Genomic DNA, 16,902 nt, shown 5'->3' with positions numbered 1-16,902 from the left:
TCAGTGCGTTCCTCCCTTTGTGTGCGGCAGGTGGGAGAGCAAACAGTTTTTTGACCTTAGTGAAAATGTTGTTCTTGAAAGGCTAAACGCCAACAAATATGAACTGAAGCAGAATATGTCGTTAGATAAAAACGACAAATGTTGTGAATTGTGGAAATGATTACATCCATGTTTTTTTCAATAAATTTAGACTTTTGGACGTTACAACACTCTGGATTATTGGACATGTTTGGATCATAGGAGTCGGAAACAATCCTATGCAGCTGCCACTAGAATCTAATTCTACAAATAGTATAATATTAATAATATTAGTGTAGCCTGATCTTTATCTGCAACGGTGCAGAAATACCAGGTTTAATCAGAATGTGGCCTACTAAGTAGCAAAAAAAAATCTTTTTAAATTGTTTTATAGACAGACTTTTTTATAAATTATCCAGTAAGTGTGTTATTATGATTTTAGTTTTACATGTGCAAATTTAATTTTGACATCATCAGTGCAGATGAGGGGGCCCCAGGTTGGCCCCAGGTTGGGAACCACTGCTATAATGTATCAACTTACATGAAAATGACCTGTCAACTGTACATTTCTGCCCGTCAGTACTTTGGTACAGCATGGAAGAAATGAAAAGCTAGGTGACTCCCAGGCTTGGCATCACAGCGCCAGCCAAAAACCACCGCTTACTCATGACTATGGCTCAATTTATAAAAATCCTCCATAGGAAAATCAGCCAAGAGCTACGCCACCATTAAGAGCTTGAGGTATGGTGGTACAGTGACAGAGTAATGATTTTTTTTTTTTTTTTGGCTGGCACACATGCTCCAAGCCAGACACTGTAATACTTTCTTCTATGCTGTTGTTCAACTATGAAACTTAAATTGTGGTGCGAAATTCCACAAAATTCAACGAGCTCATGGAATGAGACAGTGTGTTTAGGACTTTAGGAGGTATTGAAGCCTCCTTAACTTTTTCTACATTTTGTAGCCAAAGCACGACACAATATTTTACCAATGCTACTAAGGGCCTTTGTACCAGTTGTTTAGTTTGGTTGGACGACCAGGAAGAGCAGTTTTAATATTGTTTCCCAGTGATGGGACCGGCAATGCTTTGATGAAGTTCTTTGAAAATTGCTTTCATATGGTTCTACAGATTTGGTGCTCTTTGAAATCTGACAGTTTCTTACATTCCTCACTCAGGTTACTGAACTTTTCAGTTGATCACAGATGTGTTTCATGTCCAACAATTGATTTGGCCTCAAATTAACTCAAGTTGTAAGGACTTTTGGACACTTGAAAGGAATCTAGATGAACTGTGACTCAGTTCTGAGGGTCACTGCAAATAGGATTGATGAATTCGTTAGCCTTATCGTGTTCTTGGTTCAGTTTTCAGTGTTCGCAGAGTGACGTCCATCATTGTATTCAGGCTCTAGCACAAAGTTAAAATCAAATGTGTGTGTGACCAAAGTAGGTGTAGGGGCATGTGTTATTTTTCCTCATAATCTATGACACTCACCCGTCAACAAGTACACAAATATATGCAACTATCAATCTGTATATCTGAGTCTTAAAGGGGACCTATTATGCTTTTGTGCTTTTTCCCTTTCCATTAGTGTGTTATATAGTTTTTTGTGCATGTAAAGGGTCTGCAAAATTACAAAGTCCACGCCAAAGTGAGTAACTCTCCCCTAAAGAAACACTGCTCCTGAACTGCCTGAAACACCTTGCCTGAAGTCCCACCTTTTCTTCCGTAACGTGGTGATATCACCAAGTAACACATTTGCATAACGGTTAGTCTGGTTAGCACGCCTCAAACAAAGCTAGTTAGAGCGGAGCTGGAGCAGAGTCCAAAGAGTTTGGTTTGGTTGACCAATCACAACAGAGTGGTCCAGCTGACAAATCAGAGCAGACTGGGGTTTTCGGGAGGGCGGGGCAGAAGCTCGAACAGAGCGTTTCAGACAGAGGGTGAAAAGAGATGCGGCAGCACAGCAGGTATGAGAAAAGTAAAGCGTGTTTTGAACATTAAAGCATGTAAACATGTTCTAGTAGAAACCCAAAATACAAGTATGCACCTGAAAATAAACATAATTAGGTCCTCTTTAAACACCACAGCATCGAGAACATATAAAAACTTCATGTGGCAGCAAAACAGATTTCAATCAAATTTCAGAATACATTCACAGATGATTCAAAACTGACAGTATGCTCCAAATGAAATCAAAGTTGGCATGTTTGCATAGGCAAAATAACAGGTTTGTTACCAAAATGAATTTGCATTTGGAATTTGCATGCTGGTTAGCTGAACTTGTCGACCTTTTTGCGCATCCTTGCTAACTGCCCTGCAGTATGCAGTCGCCTGCAACTGGTCAATAATATCATGTGACTTTTTTTTCCCCCTTTTGTGCTTTTATCCCATCATGTTTCTTTCCACTGCGGCCCGCAAGCTAGTCCACCTGGCGTGGACGTCATTAAACAAACAGAACTCGAGTCACAGCGACTGTCTTTAACAGCTGATCGACAGCCTTTGCAAACACGCCATTCAATTTAATTTGCAGGATCCTGGAGCCATAACAAACAACGCTCTCACATACAGCACACACACACATGCACGCTCACAAACAGACAGACAAAACAAGGTACAATTCTGTTGAAAGGTTGAATAAGAAAAAGGTAGTACTTACTACAAAACTACTGTTAACTTTTTCTAAAATGCGTTTTTCGTTTAGTGCCATTGCTTCACCTTTTCTTTTCTTCACTCGTTTCTTTTCCAGCTTTTTACAGGCGTACATCTTACCGGTGGCACGTACTTGGCAGGCACAAACCTGGAAAACAAGCAGCGGGGAAACACCATCACACACACATGCACATAAAAAACACACACTTTAAAAGTATAACTAATGGAAGTTAATATGTCACACCACGGATTTCCCCACCCAACATCAATGGAGTGGAGACATAAACAGCACTGCAATAACTAACTGTTAAAGGTCACTCGTAGCAACTTAAATCATTAACATCTCATTCCCAAACTGGCTGTGTGTGTGAACATAAAGTTGGCTCAGTATGCATCACAAAAACTTTAAAAAACACAGTAAACCAAGTTATTTCAGCTTCACTTGTTGATTACAGTGACACTCACCTCGCCAAATCCACCCTTTCCAAGTACTCTGTAATGTCTGAAGGTATTTTTGGTTACTGGTTGCCTGCAGGGATGGAAAGAAGAGAATGGAGAGAAATGATAAAGAGAGAGACAAATAAACAACTGATCAGACCATGTGATGTCACAGACAAAGTAACGCTCTTAATATGTTATTAATCTACCCGGATGACTGCTGTTTCCACCCAGCCATTATGCAAAGCATCATCAATTATTTACTCCTCTCACTGAAACATTGATTGGCAGCACCACCTTTGTGTTTTAGTGGAAACAGCTTTAATGCGACTAGCCTCTCTCTCTGCCATTCATTAACATAAGGTTATCATTAGGCCTGTCAATCGATTGAAATATTTAATCGCATGATTGTCCATAGTTAATCGTGATTAATCGCACATATTTTATCTGTTCAAAATGTACCTTACAGGGAGATTTGTCAAGTATTTAATACTCTTATCAATATGGGAGTGGACAAATATGCTTGCTTTATGCAAATGTATGTATATATTTATTATTGGAATTCAATTTGCAACACAAAACCATAACAAATATTGTCCAGAAACCCTCACAGGTACTGCATTTAGCATAAAAAATATGCTCAAATCATAACATGGCATATATGCAGCCCAACAGGCAACAACAGCTGTCAGTGTGCTGACTTCACTATCACTTGCCCCAAACTACATGTGATTATCATAAAGTGGGCATGTCTGTAAAGGGGAGACTCGTGGGTACCCATAGAACCCATTTTCATTCACATATCTGGAGGTCAGAGGTCAAGGTACCCCTTTGAAAATGGTTATGCTAGTTTTTCCTTGCCAAAACTTAGCGTAAGTTTGGAGCGTTATTTAGCCTCCTTCCTGACAAGCTAGTAAGACATTGGTTGGTACCAATGGATTCATTAGGTTTTCTAGTTACATATGATACCAGTATCTTCACTCTAGCTTTAAAAATGAGCCCAGCAAACCTAAAAATCGCAAGTTGCGTTAATGTGTTTGCCTAAACAAATTTGCGTTTACACGTTATTATAGCATTAACTTTAACAGCCCTAACTATCATCATTTTTTTTAAATATTCCTGAATACATGATTTTATTATTTGTAGTTTTTTTGCTCTAGAGATTATGATCCCTCCAAAAAATATTTTTTTATATGTGCTGGAAGTTTAAAGGAGACTATTTGCTGCCCTTAGCAAACAAAGAAGTGGCATGAATGCTGCAACCCTCAACGGAGGAATATCGAATGCGTATAAGATCACAGGTGTCATTTTTATGTAGGAAAAAAGGAATGGTTTGCATGTCTGCTTCGCCGAGCCTGTAATCTGCAGTGACTACCCACCTCTCCAACCATTTCCACTGCAGGAAGCGAGAGAAGTACATGGACTCCTGGTAGGAGGAAAATGGAGCTCCACTCAGATAATCACGAACTATTCTGTAGGGAGGGAGGGAGGGAGAAAGAGGGTTGGTGATTATTTAATAACAAGGTAATAAAGATGTAACGATGCACATGTCACCTGGAAAAAAAACAAGCACATGTCAAATTTCTTACTAAATCTTCCAGAAAGAGGAACAGACATCTGGCCTGCGTTCCCCAGAGGACGCTTTCTAACCTTTACAATGACTACAAACACACACACACACACACACACACACATCCTCTTTATCTGACTACCCCCTGAATCACGTGTGTGTGTGTGTGTGCGTGTGCGTGCGTGTGTGTGTGTGTTCAGGCATCGCCGGCTGTTTTACGGTTCAAAGCGGCTCTCAGTGGAAACACTGGCTACACCGTGAAAACTGAAAAATGCCTTTGAACAGAGACATTCCACTCAACCAGGAAACGGGGGATTTTGGGCAAACTGATTTTCACTGAGCAGAACATCTAATCTCACTTCACCTCACACGTGGATGTGGGTGCATTATTCTCAGACATAATCACCCCCAAAGTTTTGTAAAAGTCCTGCCATAAGTCGGAGGGTTGAGGTAACAGGCACCCACGACGACACAACAATAAAGTTCTTTGAGGAAAGAAGGGGTCACGAGAGGTCACAGCCTCATCGTCTCCTGACCATACGTCAACCGTCACACCACTGAGAGTTGTAAGAACATGACTCTTTGACATGACCCCGCCAGCCTCTCATATTAGCGTCCCTTTTCACTGCTTTGACTGCAGATGTTGTTTGACTTAAAACACCACGTCCTCTTTGACACCGTTGCACCAAAACAGACATGAAGAAGTGAACTTCACTTCAAGGGTTAGCAAAAAGATGTTGTGGTGACTATAGCGCCTTACAAATCTACCGTCCTTGCCGTCGGTGTTCTATCTGCGACAGATAACACATTTAAGATTACTATTACACTGCGGTGGTGAGTCCCAATCTTTAGGGTTTGTTTGCCCCTTTCTCTTCCGTTAACACAGATATGAGTCAGCAGGTTTTCATCTCGGATCTCAAGGTACGACTGAATCTATTCAACAGAACTGTGATGCTTCTGCTGTATTTTAATCAAGGCAAAAGGTCATTGGATGTTTGATATTACATGTCGTTTCTGTTATTTAAACGATTGTGTGCAGATGCATTGGAGCAGTTTGAACTTTAAGGTTCGGCGTGCACAAAAACAAATCTAGAGGGAATGTTATGTGTACAACAGAGGCTTCCTTTACTAAAAAATAATTACTTTTCATATCTCAACTAATATGCCCAGTGAGTGATAGTATATTGCGAGAATTACTATGGAAACCAAACTCACACACGCCGCAAAGATCCAACAGTAAACCAGAGATGAGCCATACAGGCTTGTTGACAGACCTATAGTAGGCTACCCCGCGGCGTCTAATATGAACTTTAGCATATATATACTTAAGTTAAAACACAAAGGTTTAGTGTATTGGGAGGCTGTGTGTATGTATTACACCATGTCCTAATTGAGCTTTCCTAACTGGCTATGAGCGACGCAGCGCTGTGCTGAGAGACGTGGTTTGGAGATGTTCCTGTTGCTCACGTTGAAAGTACCGCAATGGATGAGGAACAGCTGATTTGTGAAGCTGTTCCTCATCAGTTATCTATACCAACCTCCTCATTTCACTACAAAAATGTGAATAAGGTAGGAGCAGGCTGGAGGGAGATTGCCTGAAAGTTTCCTACTTGCTGTTGGTTATATTGTTTGTCATTTCCAGTAAATATCTCAATATAAAACGTGTCTTTTCTGCCTTCAAAAGTGAACTAAAGAACCTTTTTATCTGGCCAAACTATTGTTAAATCATTGGTATTAATCAACAATCCCTTCAGATTCCCAAACATTAAATTATAGTACACCTATGCCTTGATTATATTCCTCCAAGTGACAAAGATTGCACACCTGAAATCAATAACATCACTAGTTTGAAGAAAGCTTCGGTGCGGAGCGTTTCAGGTGAGCTGAACTCCTGAACCATAGCCGACAATCACGGTTACACCAGCAGCCCTTTCTCTCCTGCTGACCAGTGTGCTACAAAATCTCTTCTGCCAGCCAGCCTTCAACACATGACTGAAAACCAAAGTTACAGCACACATCCGTCCTCTACCACCCAAATGTTGAGGAGATGCTCATATTTGGCGGGCGAGATTTTCCTTGACCATATTTTTAAATGACTTCATCACCGAGGAGGATGAGGAAAGCTGCCTGTGGTTACCAACAGCGCTGGGGTGGCTGTTCTTGGCGAAAGGCTCGAGAGTAGAGAGTTTCCACAAGGGGAGCACCCTCTGCTGTGTAAATGAAAACTGAATTATGTCATCATGGGACCCGGTTGCTTTTGTGCATGAGATTCCATCTATCCAGAGTAGATGTATAGGATTTTATCTGTCCCTTCTCTGCTGTTCTTGAGCTCACAAGGGTTTGTACTAAAAGCATGTACATCAAAGCTCAATTAAAACTCATTACAATCCCCTGCAAAGTGCTGGTCTGCCCTGTAACATCAACGGATACGATAACATGGTTTCAATGCACTCTTCAGGACAGCGTATCAAGTTCTATCTTAAATCTGTCTCAAATCTCAAACCACGGCCTGACTCTCATCAATGTTCACCTTCATCACGTCAACTGGCTTCACTCAGTCTTATAAGACAAAACCGGTCTTGGGACACTTGAAGAAAGGGGCTCCAGAGAGGCAGGAGCCTAGCAGTGCCTGGCTTGGAGTCCAGCCTCAGACAGACACCGCTGGGAGTAGAAGTAAACACAGCAACAATATGGCTTTTGTTACTCGAAGGGAGCGAGTGAGGAAAAGAAAAAAGGGGAGAAAGATCAGCACACGGACATTTGTCAAATCCGGCGATGCACAAAACACCGACATAAACATGTACGGAAGGGGCACGCTTCACTCTTGGTATGACATAACCGTATGTTCCACTGCAGCAGATGAAAATCCATGAGTGAGCTAATACGCTTCTGCTAGTGGGTGTGCGGCTCTGCCAAAAGTCACATTTCCACGTGCAGCACCATGCTTTCCTACAGGCTTTCCCTCGGAGAAAAAAAACCCCCAGGTCAGAATTACATATCGGAATAAGAAAATAAAAATTCCACAACGGAGTACAAATAATAATGATAGTGGAAGGAGTGATGACCGAAGTTGAACAGGAATCCCATTCAAAAACATTTGAACTGCTGCTGCTGCGAGGCTTTCAGTACCACAAACATGTGCCTGTGTTGTTCGGTGTTAGTACACTCTGCTGTTTTGCCCCGCTCTCCTTAACGCTTTCTTTCCATTTCTCTTCCCTTTTCCCACATTCTCCTTTTTTTTTTTGCTCTCCTTTCATTACGCTCTGTGGGTCTTTCTAACTCTGCCCCTCATGCTGTGCTTTCTGTGGGCCTACTGCATCACTTTCCTCGCTCGCTCTGTTGTCAATCTGCTCAAGAAGTTTGAATGGAGTGTTAGAATTCTGTGGCCTCTCTCGTTCTCACACCATTTCTCTGCCCTCCCCAGTGCTCTTTTGCCTGCTCAGAAGTGTTCAAATAGAGATGGATGCAGAACGGAAGGAAACGGGGCCAACAGGCCGTAACCTGAGACGCCAAGGAGACAAGACAGGTGCGTTGTGTTCATCCTCAGACACAGGTGTTTCCAGCTTCAGTCACACACAAGCCACCACCTTGCCCAGCTCAAACTCCCTATAGTGTTCGCCTCAGCACCGCTGCTAGGCACAGGCGGATCACACGCTGTGCGTAGGGCACCAAGTGCAGGAGGGGGGCACAAACAGCCTAGCCATAACACCCACATTATACTGCATTTCACAAAACTATTGGCCTATATAACTGGGCAAAAACAACAACAGTGCATCTGTCCTTCACAGTCAGCATGACCAGTTTCTTTAGAAATCCCAACAGATCTCTACATGTGTTTTTGCCAGAACAGGAGAGCAGGCTGACAACATAACAGAGTGATTTCCCAACCATGATTCCCACTTCTCCTGAGTTCCTTCTAGCAGATTCCAGGATATTCCCTGGAGAAGCTCAAGTGATTTGGAGGCTGGTCGCAGCACTTCCAACACGTCTGTCTGCTTGTTGCGTGGCTAAAAGTTAGGTCTTCACAGAAATTCTGCTTTGATGAGGAGTGCATCGTACTGTTCCGTACGTCTTATGTATTGAATATACCTATTTATGTTAATAAAACGGGTAGCTAAAATCACGCAACCTGATTGGTTCATAGCCGTGATATAACAACCACATACCACGGCTGTGACGTCTAATTCCCTGCACTTCAGCATCACTCTGAGAAAAAACGTTAAGACTGATGTGTTGTCATGGTTGCTTAGCGATAGGGTCACTGGGGGGGGGGGGAGAATATGAAACAGATTACAGATAAAAAGTAACAAGGTTAGCAAGCTGAAACCCGCTACAAAAAAGTGTGAACATAACATAGCAACCACTGTTCCATAGCAATCGCCGTTCCGTAGCAACCGCCTCTGTATCAGCCCAGGAGGGACTATTTTTATTGAGAACATTATTATTTATGAATAAAAGAATAATAATTTAAATTGGAATGTGTGTAACTTTCATATTGCCATACTTTGACAATTTTATAAAAAGCAATAGCTCACTTCAGGCCGTGTAATTATATCTGTCCTGAGCTATTGCTTAAATGTTATGTACATGACAAACAAATTCTATAAAATCAAATTCTTTGTAGGCAGAAGACTAGGGGTGTAACAATACGATCTGGATCAATGGATGTATATTAATTCAGTGATCAGCGATCCAATATCATCGATGCAAAGTGAAAACAACGATACATGTCGTCATCTTTAAGGTACACCTTTATTTTTAAATTCCCATGGCATGTCTATGCCAACATTTCCATCCAAGCGCACCTCCTTCCTAAACATTCAAACAATGCTTTAACATGAGAATTGCGGCACTTTATAGTGAACAACAGGAGGTATATTTTTATTCTTTTTATTAATACAATATCGCATTGTATTGAAATTTGAGATTGACGTCCTTAGAGAAAGGCTGGGTCACATGTCATTTTCTGTCAAGTCACTGCCAGATTGTTTACACAATCCAGCAACATTTTGGTGTAAACTTGTCTATGAAAATCACCGTTCAGGTTTTCTGGTTAGGGCTGGACATTAAACAAAATGTATTTTGTTACCAGCATTATGAATCTCTTATCAACCTCAATTCACTCACATCGCCATTCTCCATAAATTGTCTAAATTCCCTTTAATTAAGCTGAGAAAAGCTACAACAACCAATGATATATCTAACCAGGACTTCAGCCAACCAATCAGCACACGTTACAGTTGAACAATCTTTAACTGCACATATTGTAATGAATCAATACAAAACACATCACAGGTGAGCCAAAACGAGAACGAAAAACGTGGAAAATAAAATATAATGTACCAATGTATGCAATAGTAATTATTACATTTACTGTTACCAATGTAAATGTGACAACTTATCATGATATACATGTCACAATATATCATTCAGCTGACGTCCTGGGCAACAGAAACTAACTGTGACAGAGTTAAATTATTGGGCTAATACAAAGTTACGCTGACGTGTGTGAATGTGTGCGCGTCTGTGCAATGAGAAGTACATTCGTGGTAATAATCCCCGGTCTGTTTGCTTCTCCTGGCTCGCAGAGCAGGAAGTAGAAACACCTGCAAGAGTGTGTGTGTGTGTGTGTGTGTGTGTGTGTGTGTGTGTGTAAATCTGTGTTTATGTGTGTACGGGGAACACTGAGGTGGCTGTTGTTTTCATGCCAGCCATCCGGATGCTCTCTCTGCCCACTGCTCTTTTTCATTCGCCTCCACTGTGCGTGTGTTTGCAAGTCTGTGTGTGTGTGTGTGTGTGTGTGTGTGTGTGTGTGTGTGTGTGTGTGTAGTACTGCACTCCAGGTGCCAGCTGCCTCATCATCACTAGTGACAGGGTGCACTAGTCCACACAGTCTACAAACACACACATGCTTTCTGAAGGAACAGGACTCCATTGGTGCCGCTGCACTTTAATGGCCAGGCTCAATCATAAAGAAAAACAGAAACACTAAATCTCCGTGCTAGATAGAGACTTACTTGGTGCAGTCATTGAAGAGCTCCTTACATGGACTCTGCTCCAGCCTCTCCCGACACCCAGCGACCACATCCTGGGGTACGTCTGGCAGATGGGCTGCCGACTTGAGGGTGACAAAGAGAGGGAGAAAGAGATGGACAGAAACTAAGTGAGATGATGGTGTGATGTGGCTGCAGACTGCCAAGGCTAAGAAAACAGATCAAAACATTATCAGTCGGCTCGTCCCTTTCTGTTCGTGAACCTGTACAGTCTGGCTAGTAGGGCATGACATCAAGGCTGTGGTCACACCTCACCTGTTTGTCAGTTTGGTCCAGTTCATATAGAGTGGTGACTGAGAACTGAGAAAAGTGCAACGAGTTTGGAAATAAAGGTCTTGGTGTGGTCGTGAACACAACAAGGAAAAAATGTGATATGGGTGTGAGTCACTATTTTTAATGAGAAATTAAGTCCAGTTAAGCCAAGTTCACACTACACGACTTTCAAAGTCGTCAGATCGCAGTACTGTTAACACTACACAACTTGCTTAAGTTAAGTTTAGTCGTTGTGGTTTTCACACTAAATGGCTGACTGAGACAGGGGGTCCCACATGACAAGACCTTTCACCAGGAGGAATCCACGATGAGATACCATACACGAGACACATTGCTGATGTTGTTGTTGGCATGTGTTTAGAATATTTTTACCATTTATTCATCTAGGTGCAACAACAACTTTGCTCTGTGTTGCAAATGCAAAACATATAGTAAGTTCCTATTGTTACAGGCGACCCCTGCTCCCCCAGGTTTCCACTCGACCCGTGTCTTGTGCTCTCATTGGCTGCAGCTCGTGGCCGGAGTCCACGACAGGTCCAGATATTTAGCATGCTAGATACCTGGAATGTATCTGCGAGGGATCAGCGAGTGTCGGTAAAGCAGTTCACACATGACACTCGAACGCCGATGTGCGAGTGGCGAGCCAACGGCGATTTGCCTCTGATCTGGGGCTTTTGTCGGGGGGGCAGAAAATCTGGGCTAAAGTCGTATAGTGTGAACTAGACATAAGAGGCTCGACCAATAATGCTAATCAACCAACCAAGAGAACCAAAATAGAGGTGTAGACACTACCCAACACTGCTGCAGATAGAGGAACCAATAGTACACCAACGCTGAGGGGTTTTTACACAGCTTTGGCTTCATACATCTTGTATACAGTCCACCGAATAGAGTATCATACGTGATACACCACTGGAAAATATGTGTTTAGTTATTAATAAAATGTAAATGGTGAGATAATTAAAGAAAGCAATAAATCCTACGGTGATCAAAAACAAACCAACATTGTCTCAAAATGCCAGTTTAAAGGTCTTATTGATAACATTTTCATGTAGACGAATATTTTTTAAATATAAATGATTCATCCACAGAGCCTTTAGAAAGGTGCCGAATAGTATTTACACCGTTGATTGAAGTGTGACATTTTATATTAAGATGTATTTACAAAAATGTACTGTGATTTGATATTGTAACACCCATGATGACCTCATGTTCTTTGTTTCTTAAATAAAAAAAAAGAGTTTAAAAAAAAAAAAAAGAAAGGTGCCGAATAAAAGTATGGCTTTTCCTGGACAAAAATATTTTGATTGTGAATTAATCATTTTAAAAATTTTGCAGGGTCCAAAATGAATGTTTTGTTTATCTCTGTGGAAGATTTCTGATGTTTGGTTCCCACTTCTAACAAGGCTTGTGAGCAAACAGTAAAATGATGTTGCTATCACGTTGTATCTCTGGGTCGTCAGTTAGTGTGGAAAAAACTGATAAATGGCTGAGATTGACGGTAAGTGTCTGGCAACGACTTGTTGTGAAGTGAATGCAATGGAACGGGGGAGGGAGAATGCGACATCTAGTGGCTGAACGTTATCAAATCTTATCAATAGCACCTTTAATTTACTATAATAAATCACCTAGTTCAATGAGAACACCCGGAAGATTTAATATGCACATTTGCAAATGTGAGCAAAGATTATCTCATGTCCATATCGACCAGCTAAGTGCGTGTGTGCGCGGCATACCCCATTATTAAAGTATGTGTCTAAAAGATTCAGTCCGCAGTCCCTCCTCTTCTCGTCAGGAGCTAGCTGGTACATGGCCTGTGAGAGAAGGACAGAGGTGTGAGCAACAACAACAGCACAGGAAGCCATACTCATTCAGCCATCTTTAATATGTCTCCAAATAAGGTCAGAGAGAGATGGGCACCAGGAGGCTGAGAGGAAGGTTGAGACGGGGAGGAAGAGAGAGAGAGAGAAGGCTAGAAGGGTTAATGAAGAACAAGAGAGAAGAAGAAATTAAAATAGAAATGAGTGTGGGACCGCAGACAAATAAAGAGATGGTGCTAGTGACAAAACATCTCATCTTAGTCAAGGCAGCAAACTGGCAACTATGTTTATCTTCACACTTCGCCCGTTGCATCTGTCACCTACCAGGATGAGGCCTCTCTTTTCACCCCATCGCACCATCACAGATTGTGTTTTTGGTCAAATATGGCTGCAGGCAGGGAGATGGTCTGGAGTTTGACTGCTTTGATCCGTGTGTTTTGTTTGAAAACAAGCTCGCCGGAGAGGAATGGGACGGAGCAATGCAATCGTGCATCACAGCCAAGGCATGACGCCCTCGTAGCGACTAACGGCACATGATGAGCACTAAAATGTTGCTTGTTTCATTTCTCGCATTTTTGTCAGTCAGTATGAGCAGTGTGACACACTACGTACCTACGTGCCTGTCTACCTGCCTTGAAAAAGACTAATGTAGGTTCTTATTAAATAAGCATGATTCCCCCCCCACCACCCTGTTTTCCTTTCTCGCATACCTCCAGGGGCCTAGACACAAGCTCGGGCCTGTGTTTGCCTGCTCACCCAGGGGACCTGCCTCTGACGTGGGCTTGACCTCATGGAGGAGTGCATGGAGGAAGGGGAGGGGTCTGCTCTCTGACAGCCTGTCTAAGTTGCTAATCACCCCCCTACGCCCACCCCACCCACCACCCCGTGCTACTGCCAAGAGCAGGCAAAGGACCAAGCTCCGACTTCCCTCTTCTGTTCGTTGCTCAGCAGGGCCCGATTCAGGCCGGGCTCACGGGAGAAAATCACAGAAAAGATGAGAGAGATTGAGGCAGAGACACAGATAAAGTAAAAGAGGATGTGTGAAAGAAGGATAGCTATAAGAACATCAGAGAATAAGCAGAGGAATGGTAAAAGGTTCATTCAAAGTCTTACCACAGCATCCATAAACTCGATGCAGCGCTTCAGCTCCGGTCTGGTGTCACAGTACTGACGGAATAACAGCCAACCAATGGGCTGCTTCTCACATAGACTGGTGTAGTCCCTATCTGAGAGGAGAAGAGGAGAGGGAGACAGATGGAGAAATGTCATTACACTAGAAAAACACACTATTATAGTGGTTCCAAACCTGGGGGGTGGGACCCCCAAAAGCAGTCACAGGATGAGTCTGGAAAATCCGAGTATGAAATAGTGAATAAACTAATTCTTCTAAATAAAAGTGATCTTTATTTTTGGACTTTCTCTAATCTTTGTCTTTTTTGTAAAATACTCATAGACTGGATATATGAAGTGGAGGCAGTTGCCGTGACGTCACCCATTGGTTCGTGGACTGCCGTTTTGAAGCCTGGAGTTCGGTATTTTGGCCCGACGCCATCTTGTTTTTTGCAACCAGACGTGACACGAGAAGGTGGAGCTAAGTAAAACCAAACGCTGAATGAGACATTTTTAGGCGACCAAAAAGGTTCTAATTAACTTTCATGAACTGAAAAGTCACTGAGAAAGGGTTAAAGTTGTAAGACGAAAACACTGCCAACTCCCAGACCGGACAACGCCGTGGTAGCAACTTGTCAATCACAAGGTAGCCACGACCTAAAGTATACCCTGCTTTATGGTCTATTTGACTCTAAATCTGCATCATACATCATACTGTATTTGAAGAAGACTTGAAACTAGTGATTGAGACCATAAACTCATGTTTACAATGTTTACTGAGCTAATAAATCAAGTAAGAAGTAGGCTCATTTTCTCATAGACTTCTATACAATCAGACCTCTTTATGCAACCAGAGGAGTCGCCCCCTGCTGGCTGTTAGAAAGAATGCAAATTTAGGGTACTTCCTCATTGGCTTCGCATTTTCAGACCTCGGAGGTTGCCCACTGGTGATAATACTGTACAGTTTTAACCATTCAGGACTCAAAATTATAACAACAACAACAACAACATATCCTACGAGTTAGCAAATGTAAGCTAACTCATGAGTGGGAGCTGGAGATGTTGAATGCCATCTTATCTTTGCAAAACAGACAGGGGCTAAACTTTTATTACACCATGACAATGGATGTAGATGCCCTTGTAACTTCATAAACACGTACATGACGTTACAATGTGTATTTCAGTTACACTGTAGACTTTAGAGAAGTTTAAAGGTTTATTTCCCTCCCTTTGAAAGAAGCTATTATTGTATCATGCCCATCCAGTAACAGCTAAAATAGGATAAACATATGTTCAAACTACAGATATACTATAAAGGGTGAGAGGGAGAAAAAGAAAAGAAATGTAAAATTCCCCAAAAAGTAAGCTGTCCCTTAAAAGGCAAGAGTACACTACAGTTTTAAAAATGATCCAGCAAAAAAAAGAACAGCCCTGTGTTGTCAACTCTTTTCCAATGAAAGCAGCTAGCAGCATTAGCTGCTAACTGGCTCCACAAGTCCCTAAACCTGGAGAGAAAGTCTGGCAGACGGTCCCTTCAGGCCTCTCTCCAAAGCCACTCCCACACAATTACCATTACGGACATAAACATATCATAATGAACGTGAACGGCGAACATTGGCTATTGTAAGTACTCAGAGCTGCCAAGCTAGCAGCTTGTGGAAGACTCAGGTGACAATGAATGAACGGGCAGAGTGTTCGCAGATAGACAGGCAGGCTTTTTACAGTCCTGCGACAGCCACAGATACCAGCATTTGTTTCTCTTTTTTTGTCAGAGCATTTGATTTATTGATTGCAGTCCGGATGAAATGAGAATTTCAACTAATAAACCAAAAAAAATGTCTAAAATCTTTACCGAACGTACCTCTAATTCAGGGGTTCTCAAACTTTTTGGGGCCAGGGACACCTTACAGGGGAGAACATTTTCCAAGGACCCCCTCTTAATCGTTACACCGATTAAGCATAAGCTTACTAGATGTTTAAACTTACAAGTCTAAAGCTGAGAGCTTCAAATTAAAAAGTAACTAACTAATCTAATAACTAAGAATTTCTATTGGCCCAAAGCTAACATGGATGGGAGTAATGGATACAATCTGCTTGTTTTATTGCCGCAAATGGTCCACATTTGTAGATATGTACTTTTTAATGGTAGCAAATTATTTGGTGAACCCCTTGACAGAGTGTCACAGACCCCTGGGGGTCCCCGGCCCCACACTTTTAGAATCACTGCTCTAACTAGTAATCACCCAAAGACGAACCAAATTGTTCTCGTCACTTACAGAAGTGGGAGATGCATCGTTTCTCTTTCTTACATGAGGAAGGTATGATCTTTGGTTCCAGATCACAAATATGTACATTAGAAAACCAAGTACAAAACTACGTTCATCATGATGAGGGAAATCTTCGTATGACAAGTATCCCGATGACTGTGATGACGACTTCACAGTTGACTGCAGACGACGAGGTAAGGACACACAGAACTGTTTTTTTTATAACAGTGGGTTTAAATCTAAAAGTCCCATTTTACAGCATTATTCCCTCTGTTCCATCTTGACTTTCGGGGGCTTAAGGAAGGACCGGTTCTTTTTCTCCTTGGTCTTTTTAATATTGCGATACCCCTATTAATTAGTGTGTTTGCTTATGCTACAACATGCTAAATACAAAACGCACTGCATGTGTTGTGTGTGTTTTCTATGTGTGTGTTTGTCTCCTGTGCAGCTGGCCCCAGCCTATTAGGACTAATAGCGTCCATTTGAGTCATATTTCCTCTGGCACCAAATGAGGAAGAAGACCCAGGACGTTTTCCATCACTGGTTGACAGTAAGGACACACATACACACACAAGATAAACATACAAACAAAAATAGGCCACACACATTCACGTACACATGCGCACTCGTGAATGGCGGAGTGGGAGGGATGCATGGGATGAAAATGTCTGAGTGGTGACAGCTACAGGACAACCTCCAACAG

General features: G+C 42.1%; 1 protein-coding gene across 1 annotated transcript in view; it reads right to left on the bottom strand.

Annotated features, from left to right (window-relative positions):
• Nucleotides 1–16,902, bottom strand: part of grk4 (G protein-coupled receptor kinase 4) — a 55,643-nt gene that overhangs the window by 14,105 nt on the left and 24,636 nt on the right. Inside the window, exons 3-8 of the mRNA XM_037765639.1 lie at nucleotides 13,936–14,048; nucleotides 12,739–12,816; nucleotides 10,694–10,794; nucleotides 4,486–4,578; nucleotides 3,134–3,197; nucleotides 2,676–2,816 (exon numbers count right to left, since the gene is read on the bottom strand). Coding sequence (XP_037621567.1) covers nucleotides 2,676–2,816; nucleotides 3,134–3,197; nucleotides 4,486–4,578; nucleotides 10,694–10,794; nucleotides 12,739–12,816; nucleotides 13,936–14,048 — 590 coding nt within the window. The remainder of the gene's footprint in view (nucleotides 1–2,675; nucleotides 2,817–3,133; nucleotides 3,198–4,485; nucleotides 4,579–10,693; nucleotides 10,795–12,738; nucleotides 12,817–13,935; nucleotides 14,049–16,902) is intronic.

The sequence above is a fragment of the Sebastes umbrosus genome, chromosome 3 (genome assembly GCF_015220745.1).
Source record: "Sebastes umbrosus isolate fSebUmb1 chromosome 3, fSebUmb1.pri, whole genome shotgun sequence".
Taxonomy (NCBI): Eukaryota; Metazoa; Chordata; class Actinopteri; order Perciformes; family Sebastidae; genus Sebastes; species Sebastes umbrosus.
Note: the sequence above shows the minus strand (reverse complement) of the source record. Positions and strands in the feature narration are given on the sequence as shown.